Here is a 24,396-nt window from a genome sequence, read left to right as displayed (position 1 = left end):
GGTTGCTAAACACTACCGAAAATAACACTTAGGTAATAATTTGTATTAACTTAAGATTTTTACGTCAATTTGCTCACTGTAGGTCTATTAGTTAACAGCACTGCTCAGGTTTTCACAGAAACGGTAGCGTTTTAGCTGATTTTTTGTGTGGTTATAATTTTTTTGTGACCAATTTAAACTAATTTTAATTATTATTTATTTTTGTCATTTATATTTGAAGTTATTTATAAGTTTATTTAATTAAATATCTAGAAATATAAATGAGATTGATAAATTTAGTTAAAATAAGTTTTATTTAATCCTTTTGTATATAACATCCGTTGTCGCGTCGCCACCGACTGCTTTTCCATTCCAAAATTCAGATCGCCATAGCATATAGTGTTTTTTATATAATATGTATAGCAATAGTATTTTTTTACTTAGCAATATTAAACAAATGGTGGCGCGAATCGGATGCCTTTTTATTTATATTTTTTTGGACAACTATTAATAATATAGATCATAAAATGAAATGTCATCGTTAATGTGTCGAGCGTTTCAATAGATGGAAAAGCTTAAATGTATTTCAGTGAGATCGAGTTTGGTGAGCATTTACAAAGTACGCGTGTAACTAAGTTTTTTGTATGAATTTATTATTTATATTTATATATTTATGTGTAGCGTGTAACGGAACGTCTCAGGTATCTTTTTTGACAGTTATTTTTTTTATTTAAATCATATTATACGTCAATTTATTGTCTATTGTATTGTTAATAGTGTATTTTTTTAAATTTAGTATCTTTAGTAATTTTGTTTGGTCGTTTCCGTTACACGTTAGATTTTTTCATACCTGTATTATACTCATGAATGCATTTTCGACTAAATGTATTGAGATATTAACTTGTATTTATATTGGTAATGTTTGGGTCGCTGTCATATTAATTTCATCTTTATAGTATCTGAAATAAAGTTGAAATTGTTAAGGCAAAAGGCCGAGGCGGGTTGTACCTAGCGTCTTAGGAGTGTAATTTAGCTTTCTTAATACTGTTAGTCGTTATTGCAGTATTTTGATGCAAATATTATTATTTGATAAGCGTATTCATAAATAAATTGACTCCGATATAGTATTGTTGTTTTTTTACCATCGAATTAAAAAAATCCTACTATAAGTCGATACTCTCTTCTTGATTAAAAATATATTATTTTATTTTTATATTATTTTTAATCAAAAACATAACTTACAAAGAATATGTAATAAAATTAAACCTTTCAAAGTGTTAGAGTTACCCATATACATACTTCGTCGGAAATCGATACTTTATTGCCTAGTAACATTTTCCAGTAACCATTTCAATTTCATATATTTAAAAAAATATCTTTATTAAATAGGCTAAAGAATTTTACATATAACTAAATCTATTGAATAAAATTAGTTTCATGCTTTTATTGCATCAAATTTTCAATTAAGATTTTTATTCATCCATCATCAACTTATTTTTGAATACATTTTAAAGTTTTGTAGTGGGACTCTGTTTGGATACATTTATTTCTTTTAAATATTGATTAATTTAACTTAATTAAAATTCTCTTTGTCAATCTAATAAGGAATTCATTTTGATTTATTATATTATGTACGTGCTTTGCATTTTCACTCCTTTTACATATTATCAAGATATTTTTGATACATATTACTTTGTTCTAAAGATAAGAAATACATTATTTTTAATGATTAAAAATTAAATACATAGTAAATAAAAAACACATTTATTAAATTAGATTTTATTTAACATTTATACGTAAATACAGAAAGATCAGTCCAACATTGAATATCTATACTCCATTAATATATAAGAAATCCATACAATATCGTGCACATTGTATGATAATTCAGAAAATAAAAATAAGGACAAAATCGATAAAATATGAATAATCGTCATCTATTTACAAATGTGTTTGTTTATATAACAGTATATACATGTGTAGTATGAAAGTGACATAACTTATATAACTTTAGATTTTATTAAAAAAATACCTATAATTTAAATTTCTTTTGTAAATAATGAGATAAGATCTCAATAAGAAAAAGATTGTGTAAGCTCAAAAAAGTTGACCAAACTGGATCCAATATGACAATAGAAGCTTTAACTTAACGTCTTGCATCAAAATCAGTTAAACATGTCCATAAAATGCCTTTTCACAATTAACTGGTACAAATTAAAATCCCGTTTTGAAATTTTTATATGATTTATCCAATTAAAATGCACAATAACAAAGCACTTTAACAAAACAAAATCAAATGTAAATATATTTTTTAGCTTTATGCGGTATGCGGTAAATGTGGAGTCATTTAGCAGGTTTTAACAGCAAAGCCTTGTGTTATGTCTCTTTTTTATTCTCCACTTTTTGCTTGAATTTGAGACATGTACTGAGTGGCGTTTAACGTAGCGTTTCGTCTAAATAGAGCGGGGAAATAAAAAAATAATTCACACATCCGAGTAGATATCGAACTCACACCTTCCCGTTTTTATTAAATAATCTCACCCACTGGCTTTTTTCTTAACTTTATCTACATAAATTCTTTGAAACAAAACCAATTTTCCACTTTGAATATTCGTAGTTTCAGAAATGACGTCATTTTGTCTCCATGAAGGGACACAAAAATGCCAAAATCTACTTTCCTTTGGAATTTGCAACTTATCCAAGATTTTTTCCGACATTTTGGGTATGATCGGCTGCAGAAGTATGGAACAGATCCTGAGGGTCTCCAGGGTTATGTGGAGAATGATATCCAGCTCTTTCTGACATTCCGGTCTTTTCTTAAGCTCCCAGGGTTTCATTGTTTCGAAGAATAAATTAGTGTGATGTAAAACGTGGATGATAGCATCCACTGCTTTATAGAATTGGTAATTTGAGTAGTGTGTGTGGCAGATCTCTGTGGAAAAATTATTGAGTAGTCTTATTGAGCCATAGTTTTATAGAATAGGGAAAGTAGAATTAAGACACTGAGGTTGTTATTTAAACAAGTTTTGTTTGAGTATTTCAAAAATTAAAACAAATCCATTTTTGATTTCTGTATAAATTACTACTTAACTTAAGCTTAACCTCAAATCTTTAAAGTCACCCGAAATCGAAGACCAACAACAATATTTAACTCACCTGGTAGCCTATCCATCTTATCCAACAATTCCGAAACCACATTTTGCGTAACCAAACTCGTTAATTCGTGTGCGCTTAACGCCGGGAACTCCGCACGTGGGTTTAACGCCGCGCCTGATGCGCGGCTTACCAGGTTACCAAGAGTATCAGCTAATTCGGAGTTAGCTATATTAATTAGTTTTGTTTCTGTATAATCTGTAATAAATAAATAGATAATATTTTTATATATCTTTAGAAATTCAGGACAAATTGAGCTACGAGTTATTAATTTGGAGCATTTTATAATTATAAATTAAGTAAAAACCTATAGTAGTAGATGCACAAGGAATTTAGTGTTAAGACATTCCGTCTCGTGTTGTTGGGAATTGACCACATAACGATTGCATTTACAGTCATGCAATGTTCTTCCGAGTCTCAAATTATCAGTTTTTTAAGTTTGATAACTATTATAATGTCATACTGTAACATACAGTACTAATCTCTCTACAGGGAAGCAAACAACATAAATAAGTTTGTAACAAACGTATAAGAAAATCACCATAGCCTAACGGATATGGATAAGTGGACAGAGCGGTTGGACTGGAAACAATAGGCGCAGGTTCGAATCTCATTAAGTTGAAATTATAATGTTTTATAATAAACTCTACCTTCATATAAACCAAAAATATCTCAATAAAAATATAAATACTAACTAGCATCGTCAGCCAGGGTTGCCTCTCTCAATAACACATATCTCAAAGCCTCACTGGGCACGGGGGCAGCTGTGGGGGCGACGACATTGCCTAAGGATTTGGACATTTTAGCACCCTCTACTGTCCAATGAGAATGTACCAGAAGACGTCGCGGAGGATGCCAGCGAGCCGCCATTAGGAACGCTGGCCAGTAGATACCGTGGAACCTATTTATTACATTGATTTCTTCCATTATTTCAATCGATTTGCCAATTATATCGGCATGATTTAGTCTGTGCAATCATTTTTCGATATTACTCATGGAATTTGAGTTTAAAAAGCACATAAAATTTATATCGTTTATAATACTTAAAACGTTTATTCCAATAAAAACTAATAATTACATCAAATTGACGAATTTTACCAAAAACAAAATTAAAATAAATTTATAAGAATCAACTAACTTGAGTATATCCTTGCCCACGACATGTAAATCCGGCGGCCATATCCTGTTTTTGTGTACTATGTCCTTATTCGGATATCCGGTTACAGTTAAATAATTAATGAGGGCGTCGAGCCACACATAGATACTTTGTTCTTCATCGTCTGGTACCTTTAATAGAGAAAAGAAAGTGACAAATATCACTTTTTTAGCTTCACACTGTGTCCCGCATATGTCAGGGCAGGCAGAGGGAACTTATATCATGTTATGCAAATACTTGATTACTTGAGCATATCATTCAGCTGCCCCACTGAATTGAGAATCAAACCAAAAACCTTGGCTTTTACTTTAGTCCCGATCAATGTAAACCATTGTACCGGCTATTAGACTAACCTCCCGTACTTAGAATCTGCCATTCATCACAATGAGTAGCTATTTCAATTTCACTCAAGTATATTTGTATAACTTATGGTGAAAAAAGATATAATAATTAAGTTAAGTTTTTTTTTTTTTTATGGAAAAAGGACAAGGCAAACGAGCGTTCGGGTCATCCGATGATGATCACCGCCGTCCACGAGCTCGTGCAGCACCAGAGGAGCTACAGGTGCGTTGCCGGCCTTTGAGATGGAGATAGACGCGCTTTTTGAAGGTTAAGTTAGTCAGTTATACATTTTTGAGTTAATTGTTGATAAGCTAGTTATTTATTTATCTAAGAAAGAAAAAAAACAAAAGAAATAAATACCTACTTGTATAGCCCAGTGCACTCTATTCGAAGGTCTACTGACAGAGATGTCAGGAAAGTAAGTTTCGTTGGACAAATAGTCTTGAAGTTGCTTTTGAAATTTACTAGGAGTTATAACGCCATCTGTCGAAATAAAATTAAAACTATAATGTTGTTGAATCAATATTTTATAAGATCATTGATTTTTGCGATATGTTCACATTTTCAATGCAATGCTATAACAATAAATGACGATATGTAATATAATTAAAAAATAGATACAACACATATTTTTCGAAAAATTAATCATTTCCTTAATAAAAGTAAACTTCAATTAAATATTTGTAATATGAATACTATAAAATATATACAAATTTGAACATAGCGGAACTCGAACTAACGCCTCTCTTAGAAACCGTTCACGTTGCTTTGCAGTGGTTCACCGCACGCGAAACCGACAAAAAATCACAGAGTAAATAAACATCACTAAACCGTAAAGTGATACAGGAACAGCTTATTACTTTATGTTTAAAATCATAAGAAATTAAGAAATAACATATTCATACAAGGCCTTTGTGGCCCAGTGGCACAAGGGTGCGACTGTAACGCGACGATTGTGGGTTCGATCCCCACCCGAGGTAATGAAATATTTATTTACATTTATATTTTAATTTCTTTGCTCTGGTGTCGAGGCAAAGAACGGCGTTGAGTTCCGCTACTTCACACACAATGCCTCCAGAATTCGGCGGAATGTAGGAAACGGAGTATCCTCATTATATTTATATGGCTAGTTGTGTATTTATTGGTATTGATTTATTTAGGTTTAGAAGAGTTATTTAGACTATGCTAGCTGGGGGAGAATGCTCTTTAGTATAACACTTTTTGCGCATTAAAAAATATGTTAAAGAAATAAATATTTTATACACACCCTGTTTGAGCCATTCCTGTAAATGAGTTTTGAACGCGCTAAGTCTGAACATGTAATTTGTTTCCTCTGTCCACTCTACTCTGTGGCCAGATTCTACCGACACTTTTACCTAAAGGAAAGATATGAAGAATAAAAAGATGTTCTAATTATTCTAAATTAAAGTATTCTTCTTATTATATGTATTTTTAGAAAGGACGTCGTGGCGCAGGGGCACAAGTATGCGACTGTAAACGCGACAGGTTCTGGGTTCAATTCCTACTCAAGAAAATGAAATATTAAATATTTTCTTTACTTCACTCTGACGTCGATGTTCAGTTTCTCCACTTAACACACCATGCCTCCAGAATTTGGCAGAAAGTGGGGAACGGAAGTGTCTTAATGGGAACAAAATATCTTAACACTAGCCTCCTAGGTTTTTCCTCTGTTTACTTTGCTATATGCCGGAAAGAACAAGTAAAATAATTTAATAAAAAAAATATAATTTCAGCAAAAAAACTCAAATTTAACATAAATTTTACTAAAATTTTACTTTAAGTTTAGAAATTAAGGAGATAAATTATTATTTTTAAGCAGTTCACTTTATTGTTCATTGTCTGAAAACAAGATGTGGGTTGACTTTATTCATGCTGATATATTTGAACACCTACTTCATCTAAGTTAAATAAAAATATATAGGTAAATTTCCATTTGAATATGTACTACTAAATTCATAATTCTTTTGAATTTGATACTAATTATCTTCCTTTACTTTGTTATATTCATATATTTTTCTTACAAAATCTAATATGTTAAATTATTTGTACCTTTCCATCTTTAGTGATTTCATCTTTTGTATGAGCTTCGGGTATAAATGCTTCATCATTTACACTATACCAACCTGCATATTTGGCTTTATAAATATAATCTTTTTTTACTAATGTTCTCTGAAAATAACAAAAAAATATAATACAAATGAATATTAAAGTAATTTGAAATACTCATAAAATTTTTAATTTATGTACTTAATTTAAAAGTAACTGATATTCTCCGATCTATTAATGTTATGAAAATAAATATAATTTATAGTCATAGTGGGACAGGGTCTGAATATAAGCACAATTATTTTCTTCCCACCATACAGAGCACAGCATTCAGCTGCCCCATTTAACACATAATTTGGGTAGATAGTGTTTCTAAGTTCATAAACTATTTTCTCTGTTACAAAGTCCCAAACTGGGCAAGTAGGGTCTTAATACCAGATGACATTATACTTTTTCATCTTTTATTTACCGTCTAAGGGCTATACCCACTAAGACATACTTCCTTATCAAGTTACATGAAATTTTTTATATAACAACTTATTTATATTGTCTTAACAACATTCTTACCCAGAAATGTTTAACAGCCTTTTTATGCCTATCTTCAGTAGTTCTAATAAAATCTGTATAATCAACATCAAATTGTTTAAAGAGATTTCTATACTCCTTTGATATGTTATTACAATATTCCTGTAATGGAAGATTTGCTTTTGCTGCAGCTTGCTGTATTTTAGTTCCATGTTCATCAGTTCCTATAAAAATTGTAATATTGCTCATTTATTTATTAATATTAATAAATGGGTATATATTTTCCCCATGTGGTGAAACAATTTCTGATTGAAGATTATATTACATTGTAGAAGGTACAATCAAAGTTTTAAATAATCTTTGTGCATACATTAATTAATAATACAGTGTTTGACTGTAAGAGTGATAAATATGGGTTCAATCCACAATCAGGAATTGAATTATTTTGATTTTTCCACTTTGGAAAGATGTTTATTGCAATGTCTCAAATTTAAGCAGTAAGTGGAAAATATAGTGTCTAAACACTTCTCTATGCTCAGCCTGTTATATGCATGATAAAATAATTTATTTATATAAAAATATATAATTTACCTGTACTAAAAATAACATTGATGTCTGGATTTGTTAATTTTTCAAATCTCTGTATTGCATCTGCCACTACTGCTGTGTACAAGTGACCCAAATGTGGCGCTAAAGTAAATAAATTAGATATATACACATCTATTTTGTGTAAAATGTCAACATTTTTATATATATATTTATTACGTAAACGAGAAAATTATAATAAAAATATACTTATATTGTCATATTTTCTTAAATATTTAAAACTCAATAATGAAATAAACTAAATTAAAAAAAATCTTAACAAAATGAAGTCGGTATGTTTGTTACTTACCAGCATTCACATAAAATATTGGAGTTGTTATAAAAAAAGGCCGTTTTTGCACGATAGAGGATAATAAACGGGTGGTTAGCCGCATTTTCAAGACTTATTACTTTTATTCACATTTAATATTTAGGTTATATAAAAAAAAATCTAAAATAATTCAAGATTACTTGTAACTTAGGACTAGTGTTAGCTATTATATAATATAGTTTAAAATATTAATTTACTATTTCATTTTGTTTAATATTACCATTTCGGGTGGAAAAACACAAGATTCATATTTTGACTTTTAAGAATTGACATTAATGTCTTGACAACTGACAGTTACGAAAAAGGACATTTCCGATTATTTTATAAAAATAGAACATATTAATAGTTTAAACTTGGCACGCTCGAAACGCCATATTTCGAGAAATCAATCAATCAATTTAGTTTAAACTTATTTTATTAATATGAAATAATATTGCCACAATATAAAGATATATATTATTTGTTCTATTAACGAAAAGAAAAACGCAATAATATTAGTTTTTCAATATTATTTGTAAAAAAAAAAAACATTTAAATTAACACCTGCTTTTGACAAACGCACTCCAAAAGTGTTGAAATTGTTGGTGCCGTACTTCTAATCTGAGCGATTTCTTAATATTAAAATTCATCAAAAGTCTAATTTTATTCTGATAAATACTGTTCTAAGCCATTCCTGTTTATTTTTACCACTGCTGCTTGTCGAGAAATTTTAAATATGAGGGAAAACGAGGAAAACGAAAACGAATACAACCGCAACAAGGTAACCCGCAAATAGATTGTTTATAAACTTGTCACTAATTATAATGGTAATATAATAATATTGCATTTTGTAACCAAAACCTTTTTCTATCTTTGTTTTCGTAACATTAATATATTGTGGCTGTTATTCAACTTTTCCTAAACAAACACTACTTCAACAGTCAACCTTTTATAATAATAATTAAACTAGTGTTATTTTTATACATTTTATTTATTAATTATCATATTTTCTAGGATCGTAGTCCATCACCCGGCGTTAAATCCACGGCGGTGGTAAAATACACAGCATTTCAAAGTCCTGTGGGATATGCAAGGCTGCAATGTAATACGGATCTTAATCTACCCCCTTCCAACTGGGGTGGGATAGACACATACGGCCTAAAACAGATTTTGACTAGAGATAGTGGACTTTCAAGGTAATATTTTTAATGGTTTAAAATATTATATACCTAAATATAGATGTTATTTTTTCAGCTTTACAATATATTCCCCATGTAGCAGGGTAGGCCTAGTGTTAAGACAGCCTAGCCTAGTCTGCTCTCTTCCTTTTACCGAAAACTGGAGGCATTGCATGTTGAGTTAAATATTAAAAAAAAAAAGTCAAAAATTATTATCTTTGCTTGCAGAGTAATAATTAATGAGCTAATTTATTTTTCCTTCATTTATTTATTTTCTATATACTTTACGTATATAAGCAGCATATGTATAAGAATCTGTGAATGTATATGTGTATATATATATATTTCTTTATTTTATTTCTTCGTTTCCTTATTTACTTTGTTATTTTTTGCGTCACTTTGCACCACATTATGCCTGCACTTTTAATTATATCTTTCCGGAATCAGGTTGCCTGGAAGAGATATCATTTGTAGTGATAAGGCAGCCTTTGTGCATTTTGTTTTAAGAAATTATTGTATTGTATCTTTTTAAGTCTGCAATAATTACTTTTACCTACCTATCTATCTTGAGTGGTAGAACTTTACACTATATATTATCTTTATATCACAGCAAATAGTTCTTGAGTGAGTCTTTTTAATGATTTAAAACATTTCAGCTTTCGCATGGCACACATGTTTCCAGACTGTGTGGGAGAAGTGGATGTTATATCTGATGCAGAATGCATTAAGAAATTACTCAAACTACCTTATCAGCCTAATGGCACTGTATGTATAGTTGTCTTATTAATATAATGTATTATATTAGCACAATATAATATAGTTGAGTGGTGCAACATCCCTTTATGTTATTCAGATATAAAAATTTATTATGAAATATTTCCATTTTCCCACCCTGGCATCAAGAGAAAGCACAGTGTTCATGGGCGTAGGAAGGGAGGGATACACTACTGGTGTATCTAGTGATATTTTCTGTCACCATCCTTCAACATGCAATGCTCCTAGAATTCGGTGATGCATTGGTGGACATTAGTTTCCCTCAACCTACTCTGCCATATGCAGGATTATAGTGTGAAGCTAAAAAACAAAAGAAGAATCAAAGTTTTTACATATAATTTGTATATGCTTATTGATGTAATGCAATCAAAGTAAAAAAACTTCTCTAATTGTTTTTTAATTTCAGGTAAGCATGATGGTCCACAGAGTAGAAAACACTCTCCTTTTGGATGATTTTGATGTTTATGAATATTTAATGAAGTCGGAGTGGTCCTGGCTGAAGGATTTCTTCTATGAAAATATACTTAAAACTATGTCTGAAAAGGTAAATATATGACTGACTGTATAAATAGGCAAAGGCTAAATGTCGCAGCACTTTATTTTCAGCAACAATGTTAACTTTTAATATTTTTGTAATGAATAAATAAAAACACTGTAAAAACGTTATATCTTATTATTAAAAGAAATGTTTTGAATACATTGTATTTTTCAAATTAACTGAACAGTAACTTTTCGGCAAGTTAATTTTCTAATTATAAAAAAAAAAAACATTATAAAATTATTCTTTGATAATTTTCGGTTTCTATTAATTTAAACTATATTCGTGGCCAATATAGTCCCAAAGTCCCACAAAAAATGTATTAACAATTAAGAAACAAAGTCCTCATTAAATATATTTACTTAATAGTCATTTATGTGACCGGTTTTGCCTAGCAGCTAAGTGTTTAACTGTAAGTGTGACTGTCGTGGGTTCTGAATAATACCACTCAAAACGATACGCTGAGTTCCGCTACACAATGCCCAATGATAGTGGGAAATGGAATATCTTAACACTGCTATACACGAAGTATATTATATATGTGAAGCTATAAAAAAATATATGTTTTTTCACTTAGGAACGTATGTCCCTAACACTCGCCTCGAGTCCGAGCTCAGCACTACAGTTAACTCACAAGTTCCTCTCTCATAGTGTTGTGCCGCATCCGGAACCCTTGCCTAGTGATGTGCCTCACACGCCTATGTGTTTGACAGGTGAGCTTGGAGAAATGTAATTTTTTAAATATTAATTTGATTATCATTTTAAATATTAAAAAGAAATACTAAACTAATACTACTACTAATGTGTTAGCATTATCTTCAGTTTAATTCCTAAAAACTTTTTTATTCAATACACAATTATATATTTTTAAATTTCCACATAACCTAAACTCAAGAAACTTTTTAAATTCAACAAAAAAATCATAACCAAACAATTATTTTTAATATCACTTATAATTTATATTCATCGTTTACTAGGTCCCTTTCTACCCGAACCCGAAACAAAACCAGAAGAGCCGACGAACGAGCAGAACTTTAACCGCAACGTTTTATGGACTTTTGAAGATATACACATGTTAATCGGTAGTAATTTACCAATTTTTGGTGACAAAGACAGACCTTGTGTGAGTTTGAGACTAAGAGACGCCAGGGAACCTATAAATGTTTTAACAGGAATAGACTATTGGTTGGACAACCTAATGTGTAATGTTCCAGAAGTCCTAATGTGCTATCATTTAGATGGTATTGTCCAAAAATATGAGCCAATGAAAACCGAGGATTTGCCCAATATGGAAAATTCTAGATTCTCCCCGAAAGTTATAAGGAATGTAGCGCAAAATATTTTGTCGTTCTTGAAGTCGAATGCAACGAAAGCCGGCCATACTTATTGGTTATTCAAAGGTCCTCACGATGACGTTGTGAAATTATATGATTTAACCTCCCTATGTCCTGATGCAATGGACAATCCGTTCACAACTCCGGTCGCCATGTTGTTATACAGAGTGGCAAGAAACATGAGGTTGATGAACAGGTCGAAACATGTCAAGCACTTGTTGGAACATGTCGTGGAATTACTGAAAGTGGAGAGATATCCTCAGATTGTGGCGTCATCGCATTATATGTTAGCTGATTTGTACGTACCTGCCACTACTAACCCCGCTTCGCCGAATTTTAAAGGTAATTGGCATTTTTATATAGATAAATAAATCAGCTTCACGCTGTATCCCGCACTCAGCGGGGTAGGCAGGGGAAACCTCGTATTAATTCCGAATTCTAGAGGCATTGCGTGTTGAGGGGCAGAGCTCAACGCTGCGCTTTGCCTCGAGCCAGAGCGAACCAGAGCGAAGAAATGAAAATATAAAATTTAAATAAATATTTAATTTCCTCGAGTGGGAATCGAACCCACAACCTGTTGCGTTTATAGTCACACTTTGTGCCCCTGCGTCATGACTGGCCTCATCATGTCAATATTGATATAATAATTCCGGAAAATGAGGTACAGGTAAGTACCTGTACCTCTTTTTCCGGAAGCTGAATACATTTATTGGATCTATGAATTAATTTTTCTAAACCGTCGAAATAATATATTTTTTCTTTCGTCTCAAAATGGGCCAAAATTGCCTCCTTAACCCCATTGTCGTTGGCCGTCCAGAGGGGGGGTCGTCTCCAATCGACTCTCCCCATGTTTAAAAAGACCATGCCACTTATAAATCATGGATTTACCAGGGCACTCCTCATAAACGGCTTGCATTTCATTTAAAATGGTTTGGCCATTCTTTCCTTGCATGGTAAGGAATTTTATAACGGCACGGTGTTCAATTTTCTCTATAGTTTTCTTCCGGATAAACTTTTTTAGCAGGCGAGTGTTCATAAACAAATGACGCAACAGGGCTGAAACTCTATTTATATCGGTCACATCTGTAATGCGCAGGCGTGATAATCGCTTGATCCTAGAAACAGGTCCATTGTGAAAATTCGTTAAAACGTTTCTATCTCAAATAAAAGAGTCGACTGAGGAGTCTTCTACGCCCAATATATTTTCTGACTGCACAGTCATACAAATGGTACGTCAATTGTCTCATATTTTCTTTAATCTTCCATTTTTGGCAATTTTTAAGACGATGGACCAACATCGGCTCATTTGACTTTATATAAAGCTAACTAGCATAGAATAGAAAAGAGTTACGTATAAAATGTGACTATATCTAACAAGGATTTATATTACCTGATTATATATGTAGTTGATTTCAATGGCCACGCCCATTTTATTACATAGAAGTATCTAGATTGGCGGTTAGCTTCTGAAGTGCGCATTTGCAGTTTTTCGTTTTTTGTCAATATTAATAAATTATTCGCTAAAATAAGTTTAGATGTGTATCTTAAATGTAACAAACATTTCATAGCGTGAAACTTGAAAGTTTTGAAGCCACACCCACAACCACTGCAATATGCAGGGCTTGGTCATATTAAGGAGCATTTAACTGTACTGCGCAGGCGTAAAATATTTACTATGTCAATTATTTTCTATCTGCTAGCTTTTAAATATACAACCGTTAACAAAGCTAATTCATTTTAGTTTCTTTAGATTAAAAAAGATACATAGGACTTAAAGTACATAATAATGACGTAGAAAACCTAAAAAATATGTACTGATGTGTTAAAAGTGCGCAACGCTTGTGCGCGTGCGTCAATATCTCGTATCGATTGTCGATTAGTCTGCCAGCCCATTGCTAAGTGCTTAGATCGAAATTTGAGTCTAGATTTATTAGACGTTTTTAAAACTTAATTATTATTTTAAAAGGGAGGCTACGGGCTAAACACTAAATAAACAGGTACGTTAATAGCATACCTTTTTAATATTTTTTTATGGATTCTATTCCTTAAGTTAGTAGATAATTTTAGACTATGAATGAAGAATAGTGTTCGTTCTGTATTTAAAAAATTGATGTATTTCGTCCGTGTCCATTCATGCTCTGGACACGGAATCTGATCGCGCGGTTTTCATTGAATATTTTATTAGATAAAGGATAGTTTTATTTTAGTCTAATGGGATAGTTTTGTTTTCTACAAAAATGACAATTTATTAAAATTCCGAAATGTTTAAAAAAATATATATTTTTGAAACCTTACATTCAATATGGCGTTAGATGTCATGTATTAAGCGACGAATAACAGGTATATAAAATAATATATAATATAGAACGATAGAGTGGAGATAGTGTCACGCCCTCGTCGCCGACTACCCCCTTTGAAGCAGCCACGTAGTGCTTGCAATTTCTCAGGGACAAAGTACCCTCTTCTCACCCCACTGGGCGTCGCAGTAAAAGCCAGTAGGGCTGACAGCATTAGCCTCACGTACAATATAAAAGTGGTATTAGTGCCACGCCCGGGGCGTGGCGCTTGCCATTACAATCCCATTTCAGTTAGTGCGGCTTTAACAACATTTCACGCAACGCCCCTTGATGCGCATGCTCGATATACAAAATTGATTAATGGATTCCCTCAGCACCCGACTACCTGTAGTTATAGTATTTAGTCTGATAGTCCCGTATATGTGTAACTTAGCGACTTACATATTTTTATGTAAATTAAGATAAATTTACGGAATAATTTCTTATACCCAATAAGTTTAACATCTGTAATCTATATGGTCTTGAACATTAAGTACCTACATGGGAATGTATCGACGAATAATATTTATATTTTCTTAAATGAAAAGTGGCGAACGTAGTGACTCCAGTCTCTGCTATATACGTGACGCAGTGTGACGCTAAAAAAATATAGTGTTAGTTCTAGATGTTTGGTAATCATTTCATTAAGTTTGTTTTGTATTAATATCATACACTAAGTCCGTATTCTTTCTAACAAATTATTATTACTTTTTATTTACTTTTAAAGTTGTTGCCAACTTCCCCCTTCTTCCAAATATTCAAAGTGACATTTAATTTCAGATGAAAGCTCAGATTCGGAAGAGGAATCGGACTTCGGGAACTATGCGGAGTTCCCGCGGCACTCCACGTCGGACGTGGACAGTGCCGTGGACAAGGATGACGACGAGGTCGAAATAATGAGTGATACTACAGACAAGGTGTGTATTGATTTCTTTTCTATTATCCTAGCCATTTTAATTGCAGTCGAATGTTTTATAATATGTTGTGTGTGGCCACTAAGGCGTAATGGGCCAGCATCCAACTACAAATGCGATGGTTGTTCGATCTCCACTCGGAACTATAAATTATTTTCATATTCTTGCTGTGTAAAATGTGCAGAGTTAAGTTTAGCTACTTAATCTCCGTGTCTCAAATTCGATATTAGGCGTACTCTGATATGCGCGGAATACAGCGTGGAGCTGATTCCTGTATTGTAGATGATAGATGTTCTATTACTCAAAACTGTTGAAATGCTGTCTAAAACACGAACACTGATGGTAATATAAAATTGTCGGACCGTCGTCTAATCAAACTAATTTAGCTTAACCAAAATAATATAGTGATGTCACTCAAGTATACGGATGAATTTGATATTCAAAACGAAATTCTCGTACGTATGAAATGCAAAGTCCGGTTTCCACCGCAAAAGAGACATGAGCGGGTAATGCTTAGGCATCATGGTTTTACATCTGCACCAACAAAGAGTTTTGTATTTTTATTTAGTTCGCTCCGCTCCCTACAACTGAACGAGTTCATTTCAACTCTTTCTGCTCGCTCGGTCCTCTCCGCTGGACTATTTACTTGTGGAAATACAAGTATGCAGTATACTCTTGCGAATGCAATGTAGGCCCGGACTCTACCAAAGTGAAGATGTGCCGAGAATGGTGGAGACTTACAAGATAAGAAAGAAGCTATGCTTTAGTGATCTTCACTGGAGACGAGATGTGTGAATAAAGAAATTGTATTGGTTGTTAAAAACACCTCTTCTCCGCTCGTCTCGTCTCCGCTTTGGTGGAGTCGGGCCTACGCTCACGGCCCTCACGGTGGAAACAGGAGAACACAAACAGTTATTTGAAATACAATTAGAGATAAAAATAAATTTTATTTTTTTGCCCAAGTGTCAAAAAGTAACCATGCCAAATCAAAATGAAAATAAACCTGGTATGAAAAAGTGATAATTTTTAAAAATGTCCTCTTTCTTGCAGAGGAACTTTATTTTTACAGACAAACGGATATTATATATTTCCTTCATTATATACGTCTTATATCTGTTATAATTTTCCCGAGTAAATTCATTGTTGTATCTCAATCAAAACATTATCGTAACAAAAAATATAAGTAAAGAAAAGTAGTCGCTATATTCATTGAATGCCCCTAAACGCGGTGTCCTATAATCTACAAAAGGGTCTAAGAAAGTTTCGTTCCGATCCTTATGTGGACTAAAGAACGCTGTGTGATGAACATCGTTGAAATTCTCCACTTAAATTCCACTCGAGTAAGTATACTAGCTACTAGTTACTAGCTTATCACATAGGCTGTATAGAATAAAAACGCTTTTAAGAGAAAAATATAACAGAGTAGTAGGTTATTAAGCTAAGCTTAAGTAGCTAGTTATTATTTTTTAATGCAACATTTATCAATTAAAACATGCTGCAATTATAGTTTTTTTAAGACACTTAAAACAAATTTTTATATTTATTAAAAAATGTTGTCCTGGTAGATGTGTCCTTCCTCTATAACGTAATTGTTTTACTATATCGTCTTAGCGTCCTATAATCCACAAAAGGGTCTAATACCAATTTTTTGTACCCTTCTTTGGAGTAAAGGATGCTGTGGTGGTCATCATCATTATAATTATTTAGATTGTTATAAGAGAAATTTTAAGTCAGTTTTTTAAAAGTATATTGTTAGAAGCTAGAAAACAAATCATGTTACATACAAATTAATTACTTAGTTTTAGATTATTTTAAAGAGCCTTCTCATATTAAGCTAGATATACTATAGTTGATTTAGTTTCGTTAATATACACATTTTATATGAAAAAAAGTATTTGCTAGTCGCTAGTCGTTTGTCGCCATAACGTCCTATAATCAACAAAAGGGTCTATGGGTTAGTTTCGGCCCTTTTGTTGATTATTAGATGTAGTGGTGACCATCATCGTTGGATCTTCATGAGAAAGAAGAAAAATATTCGTAATTCATCCGAGGAAAACGTTCATAATTTTTTTAATTTCTTATTATATTGTAATTCTTTTAATATCCCTGTAGTTTTCACCGTTTTGTTTAGTACATATTACGCTATTATTTTACGCTCATCCTTTTTTAAATATTTGTTATCATTGGTCCCAAATTCCCATTTCTATAATAGTGCTTATACTAATTTCTGGCATTTGAAGAGGCCCAACTTGCAGTATTTGGCGAAATATTTGCTAAAACTTCAATGTCATATGGGTAGTGATACACATATGACTATGGAACTTTAGTAAGTAAATATAATCAACGTTTGGCGGACACAGACACAGTACTGAGATAATACTGCCTTCCCTACTACTAAACGAGAGGTTATTATGGCACAGTGAGACTACGGCTGACGGCTGTCAACGCAATGGTTGTGAGTTCGATGTCCACTTGAGTAAATGTATTATATTTTACAAGATAGAGGCGTCATATTCAAAGAAACACGATTATTTTTGGTTATTTTACACTTGGACTATTAAAATATATTTTTCTTTATTGATATTCTGTTATCATTTTAAGTAATCGTTTTTAAGGTATTTGATCGAATGGTTGTTGGATAACTAAATAAATATAAATCGTACTTAATAAGATTTGTATATCTCTAGTTATCTGACCTTGTTTTACGCGAAAAAAATATTGGTCTCATAATGATAACAGTAGGTACCTACATAATGGTTTCAAAACACTTAAAAAACTTTGTTAAATGTTGTTTTAACTGTTGTTTATTTCATTTTTTTCGCTTTTGTATGGCATCATAATTATATTGCTTATGGTAGATTTTTTTATTTTGATAGTAATATGGAATTTATGGAGGAATGAATGTGAGACATTTTTTCTCTAGAATTTGGGCGCTTTTTTTCACTTGTGAACTAATTGTAATAATCTAAGGAACTGAATTTGGATCACTAATAGTTTTATCATCACAACCCTTGGCAGTTACAGCGTTTAAATTAATAATATAGTATCATCTAGCTGATCTGATCATGGAGCCAGGACCTGAATAGTGGAACTCTTCAGAGGTTACTAGTAAACTAATCGGGTTTAGGCTCATAGTTTTTAGCTCCAAACACATTCTATAGCACTTGGCGTGAAAACTGAATTATTAAAATATATTTCGGTATTTTTTTGTGATTTCGGTATTTACAATGAAATAGACTGTAATATAATTATGTATAAGAAATTTGGAAGGAAAAAAATATAATGTTATAAAATCCTGATAAGTTTTTTGGTTACTCAAATACTGAGCAATTGATTGACAGGAAGACAAATGTGAAAGGGATGAAGTTAACACAGAAGGTGGGGAAGCGGTGGAACAAGAAATCAGCACCGGTGAAGAGTTGGCGTTGCAAGTACGAGGTTTAGCTTTAAGAGATATCGGGCATAGGAATTCATCACGGCGTACTGTAAGTTATGAGGAATTGACAATTATTGTTCATAGTTTCATAAAAGATTTAATTTAATTAGTATATTTGTTTGCTAGTTTGCTAGTTTGCTGAAAACGTTAATTAAATTAAAAATAGAAAAATTACCATACACGAAAGGAAATTACCATACATTCTAAAAACTAAAATTCTAATGGCTGAACATATTTATTTGAATAATGGCTAAAACAGTCTGTTAAGTCGCCTTTCAAAGATATAAAAACTAAATTAACATCATTCATCCGTTTGGGTATTACGATGTCACAGACATTCATACATATACACACATTCACAGACACATCAAACTCAGTTTGCGTCGGAGGTTAAAAAAAACCTATATTGTTAATAAAAAATATTTTTCTCTTCTTTAGTTTGATTTAAATTATTTTAAGGGAGAGAAGACAAAGAGCGATGCTGGCAAAGGTCTTGGTCTTGAACCTGCTAATCGTTGCGGTCGAGCTTTGCGACACGCTCTCAAAGGCTTGAAGGCTTTGCACCATTTGACTATCGACAAGTCCAAGGTGAGATATTATTATTAGAGAATTTAATATTTGAAAAGCTAATCAGGTAATTTAGTGAAGGCGTTGATATTCTGTAGAATGTTGTCTATTTTATTATTATAGTATATAATAATTATCTCTAAGGTTAGGTAGAAATTAGGAATGTAATAATTATCGTAGGATACCATCGTGTATTGACTATATGCCCTTTATGATATAGTTTCTGTTAATTCTATTGAATAGGAAGAGGAACGAGATCGTCTCAAACAACAAATCATAAACGAGGAACAACACCCGAAAATGGCGAACCCATACGAACCAATTAAAATGAAATATGAGCCCCTCAAACGACCAAAAGAACATGTTTCTAGAAGCAGACGAAAGAAACGAGAAAAGAAAATGGATAGAGCGGGAAATTTCTTAATCGAAACCAAATCTAATGTTGATAAAAATGCCATTTTGATTAGAAAAGAAAATAACACTATACCAACTTGGCACGAACCGAACAGGGACGACAATTTTGCTTGGAAGCTACATTTAAAAACGTTGCTATATGAAAAAATATGTCTGGCATACGCTACTTTGGCGGAATATAGTTATTCTCATGAGCAATATGGGTTTTCTTTGAAATATATAAATATGGCCAATAAATGTCAGAAATTATTAACCAATATGATCATCAAAAGTCGGGTGGTTGATGCTAGTTGTTTAATAGGTCGTGTTGGTGATAATTTCTTCCAATTGAGCAAACATTGGACTAGTTTAGAACAGTACAGGAAACAATTTGAAATGGATCACGAAATTGATAGTCAGATCAAGATTGAGATTGAGAATGACATGACGGAAGAAACTGACGGTATTGCTGAGGACGAGTTCGATATAGGTGAGTTTTGAAAACCCTGGCCCGATTTTAATGAAACAAAAATTATTATTATCTATATTTCTCAATTTACCGTCAATTGTCACCAGCAATAACCCTTCCCTCTACCGAGTTGGAGGCGATGCTGGCGTCCTGTTGTTACTACGGGCGCGCCATACTGGCGGCGCACCGCGCGTCCGACGCCGCGCACCGCAAGGACGAGCTGCTGCGGCGGCGCGCGTCCGTCTGCAACGACCTGGCCGTTAGATACATGAATGACGCCCAGCGTGAGTACTTTTTCATTTAGTTGATTTTTATTATATTGATTGAGGTGGTCGATGTCACCAACGTCACGAAAATATGATGGTGCGATGGGAACGGAGTGTTTTAACATTAGACACACAAGCTGCTTTGCTTTAACTTTTACATATATTTTTATTTGTGGGTTTTTTATGTATAAAATATATTAGTGTAATCCCTCCAAATGGGATAATTGTCAGAGTCTTAGTGCGCAATTTTCACAATACTTCCTTTCTCTTATAATATATTTTTTTATAATTTATATAGAGAATTCTGAAAACAAAATACATATTGACCTAAATAATCTATCTATACAGAAGTTTACATGAAATACGTCGAAGAGCCAGACCAAAAAGCGCCAAAAGCTAAGCTCCTCTTAAAACAGTTTTCCACTTTGTCGCGCCGTTCGTCGGAGTGCTTGGACGAGGCTGCCTCGATATTTGAGGACGTCAAAGACATACCTAACTTGGCCCTACTCTTCTGTAATAAAGCAAGATATATGAGATTCAAGGCGCACTGCGATCAAGGCAGTTTTAAGTGAGTATTTTCTTTATTGTGTTTTAATCCATTGTTAACTTTTAAGCCCATATTTATTATCAGCTTCACGCTGCATTCCGCATACAGCAGGGAAGGCAGAGAGAACCTAGGGAACCTGGGGATCGAACCCACAACCAGTCGCATTTATAGTCACACATTTGTGTCCCTATGCTACGACTGGCTTTGAGGCGTTTATTTTATTATAATTCTATTGTTATATATTTTTTCCCGTTTTCCCACAAAAAATGCTGTCTATACAGTGAAGCGAAGGAGATTTATTACACTGTTTTTAAAATTTAAAGGCAGTGGATTAAATCTCCTCCACCATTTCATTTATTGTTCTGAAATTTTTAATTATCATTGTATTATATACATATTTTTACCGTTTTACCCTAAAGTGCGGAGAAACGCCGTCTATACAATGAAGCGGAGGAACTTTATTCCACTGCTCTTAAACTTTTGGGGCCGCGTGATAGTTGTGGTGCAACCTCAATATGGGAACTTGTGTCTTGGGAATTGTCCTGTCATCTATATTCCCGGGCTGTGTTGATGCAGGACTATCCAGGAGTGTACGCTGATGTGAGTTTTAACACTGTATATTTGTATAGAAATATGGGATAACGTCTTTTTATGTTCAGTGGTGGAACTTAACACTGCCCTTTGTTAATTGTGAATGATGTTTTTTTATTTACTTGCTCTGGTAACTTAAATTATGAGTACTTCGGTTTTGCATATCAAATTATGAAATATGTAAAATATATAAAAAAATATAAATATATAAAATATTTTTTGTCAAAATCTAGCTTAGATTTATTTACTTGCTGTTGTAGTTAACCAAAAAAATATATAATATTTATTTCTATGTTTTACCTACTACTAATAAAATAATACCTACTTTTCACTTTAAACCATATATTATAAAATATACTTTTTTTAGGAAATAACAGAAGTGGCGGATGCTTTCAAGCATGCACTCAAGTATTGCCTCCTTAGTCCTGGACCCAGGCAATATTTGTACCAATTCAGAGCCGCCATGATTTACCATCGATTGGGGTCTTTATATCATTCTCAATATAGGTGAGCAATTTATAATATTATCTTTTTACGATACGGTTTCGGCGTCGCGGCCGCTCTGAAGTTAACTGTAGGTGGCTGCGCTTATTTGATTTTTGAGTATTTCATTGAGTGTAAAATAATAATATAATAAAAAAAATAAATAAACGCGCCACTTAGAACCCGTCCGAATGATAGATACATATTATATAGATAGTCCAAGTATATAGAACAGTAGTTTTCTTTCTTAAGCGTGGAATAACATTTTATAAATGTTGATAAAACATTTTTTTATTGCTTTTGTTTGATATAGGGTCGCTCGCGACGAAGGTCCCCGCAGGAGGGTGCTCCTGCAGGCGACGTGCAGCAACTACGACCGGGCGGCGCTGCAGTTCGCGGCGCTCGAGGACGCCGCCATGTTCCTCACCGTGCGCCTCGAGCACGTCGCCGCGCTGGAGGCGCACGCTGCCGGTGAGTGGGGGGAGGGGGGATTAAAGGAACCTCCTCTCGTTTTTATTTTGTGTGTATTAAATATTCAAATAATATCAACCCTAAATTGCGGAAGTATGGGTATAAGAGGATAGAAAAGGGATGGAAAAGGGTAGAAGGATTAATGGCTCTTAAAAAAAGGTTCAGTTTAAAAGTAGGGTTATAGCAAAAGTTGGGGCGTTGCACTATTTGGAACTTGGAGTTGTCCGGAATGATTAAAAGGTGATGACAGTAAATGAAGAGTGAGAAGAATGAATGAGGAATTTGCAATAGTAAAATAAGTAACCCCAAACTTGGGCGATAAAAAAAGGGAAATAGGTAAAGTTAAATAAGATTATTTACAATCACTTATAACTAAACTAACTTACATTTTTCTGGTATATTTACTATATTGATACGACACATCAAAGCTATTGAGTTGGCACTGCGTCAAAACTTATTGTGTTAAGATTAAAACATATTATTTTATCACTTTATAATATTTATTTTGGTATTTCATTTAAATATGTACTTATGTATATTTTTTGCTCAATGATTTTGCTTTTTGATCAATGATAAGATGCCACATGTTTGAAGTTATTAAACCTAAGATTTAAATTTTTGCATGTTGTACTAAAATTTCTTTTTTAAATTCTTTTCCCACACTTCGACTAATTTTGGAGACATTGCGTGTCGAAGGGCGGAACACAACACCGCGCTTCCTATTGTTACTAAAGCAGGGAAATGACAATAATTTCATTCCCACAAGTGAGAATAGTCCCTTGTTTGTTGAAGGATACGAATCCTATTATTACATAACATACAAACATAACACAATAGTTAAAACCATACATTATAAAAACGATTTTTTTCTTATTCCAGTATCACCCAATCTAAAACTAAAATCACTACAAAACGCAATAGAATTGCTAAGACAGTGTCACTCTATTATGAAATTACTTAAAGACCGCGATCAAGAAGACCAAAAAGACCATCCAAAACCAGAAGACGGCGACGAAAAGAACATGCAAAATGAACAGAGTCTTCTATGTTTATACGAGAATAGATTACATTTTATACTGAAAAGTATAATTCAATATTGCAGATCGAAATCTAATAAAGATTACGAGAAAATGGGCGACATGTATAAAAAATTATATTGTGCAAGTCTTAAAATTAAGAAAAATGATGATGTCAGAATACACGCGGCTAGTATTTGCGATGTATTGGCGGCCATGGATGATATTAATAAAGAATTTCAATAAAAAAAATAGTTCTAATAGTTAAATGTTTTTGATAATGGCCATCAAATATTATTTAGAAAATGTGTTATTCATATGATATGCTGAAATAAGTGTGGAAAATGGAATGATGTGAAGGCTTTTTTGTTTTCGCGTCTAATTTGGGAGATACTTACTAATAAATTAAAAAAATCAGAATATTAAATCAATTTCTTATTTTATAGCGTTTAAGCGTACCATAAATCAATCTCTCTAGTACTGTACTGGTTTAGACATGTGTCATTTTCTGCTAAATGCATACATTGCATGAGGTTTGCCGGATCGAATTTATGTATTGTCAAACAAATCTATTAATACTAAATATGGAAAAAGTCAAAAGAAAATTATTATAAAAAAATGCGAATTTTTTAATTAATTGTTTTAAGATTTGAATCCTCTCTGGATAAAGTTTATTGACTTTTATTTTTGTAAACTGCAATTACTTAAAAAGTTAATAATAAATGGAGTACATTTTTTTAGATATAAGACTAATAAATGTGATCTGTTATATATTTTTCGTATGATTCTCAAAGAAATATATATTTCTTAAAATAAATGAATAAATAAAATAACGCTTTTCTTTATTTTATCCGACTTCTATAAAAGGAGTAGCTGAATTTCTTATATATTTTACATTTTTTAATTGAAACTAATAAGACTGAAAACATTTGGTCTATAATAGTATAATCTATTTAATTTTATTGA

At 32.6% G+C, this 24,396-nt stretch overlaps 2 protein-coding genes across 2 annotated transcripts; one reads left to right on the top strand and one right to left on the bottom strand.

Annotated features, from left to right (window-relative positions):
• Positions 1-1,742: 1,742 nt before the first annotated feature.
• On the bottom strand, positions 1,743-8,424 carry MetRS-m (Methionyl-tRNA synthetase, mitochondrial). The gene is made up of 10 exons (XM_085203286.1): positions 8,118-8,424; positions 7,814-7,912; positions 7,265-7,446; positions 6,701-6,820; positions 5,898-6,006; positions 4,995-5,113; positions 4,271-4,419; positions 3,828-4,033; positions 3,136-3,330; positions 1,743-2,911 (listed from the first exon to the last, which is right to left on the bottom strand). The coding sequence occupies exons 1-10, from the start codon at positions 8,200-8,202 to the stop codon at positions 2,517-2,519; spliced, it is 1,659 nt and encodes a 552-aa protein (XP_085059412.1). The 5' UTR covers positions 8,203-8,424; the 3' UTR covers positions 1,743-2,516.
• Positions 8,425-8,556: 132 nt separating this feature from the next.
• On the top strand, positions 8,557-24,263 carry LOC146528463 (erythroid differentiation-related factor 1). The gene is made up of 16 exons (XM_085203875.1): positions 8,557-8,898; positions 9,132-9,313; positions 9,952-10,060; positions 10,476-10,613; positions 11,185-11,320; positions 11,585-12,283; positions 15,058-15,194; positions 18,533-18,676; positions 19,087-19,215; positions 19,438-20,077; positions 20,164-20,340; positions 20,671-20,890; positions 21,289-21,469; positions 21,828-21,967; positions 22,257-22,414; positions 23,294-24,263. Exons 1-16 carry the CDS (start codon positions 8,854-8,856, stop codon positions 23,674-23,676), a joined length of 3,618 nt encoding a protein of 1,205 aa, XP_085060001.1. The 5' UTR covers positions 8,557-8,853; the 3' UTR covers positions 23,677-24,263.
• The last annotated feature ends 133 nt before the right edge of the window (positions 24,264-24,396 follow it).

This window comes from Heliconius melpomene, chromosome 19 (assembly GCF_056956725.1).
Source record: "Heliconius melpomene rosina isolate 202511_hmr_F chromosome 19, ASM5695672v1, whole genome shotgun sequence".
Lineage (NCBI taxonomy): Eukaryota > Metazoa > Arthropoda > Insecta > Lepidoptera > Nymphalidae > Heliconius > Heliconius melpomene.
The sequence above is the reverse complement of the archived record's forward strand: the minus strand, read 5'-3'. Positions and strand labels throughout refer to the sequence as shown.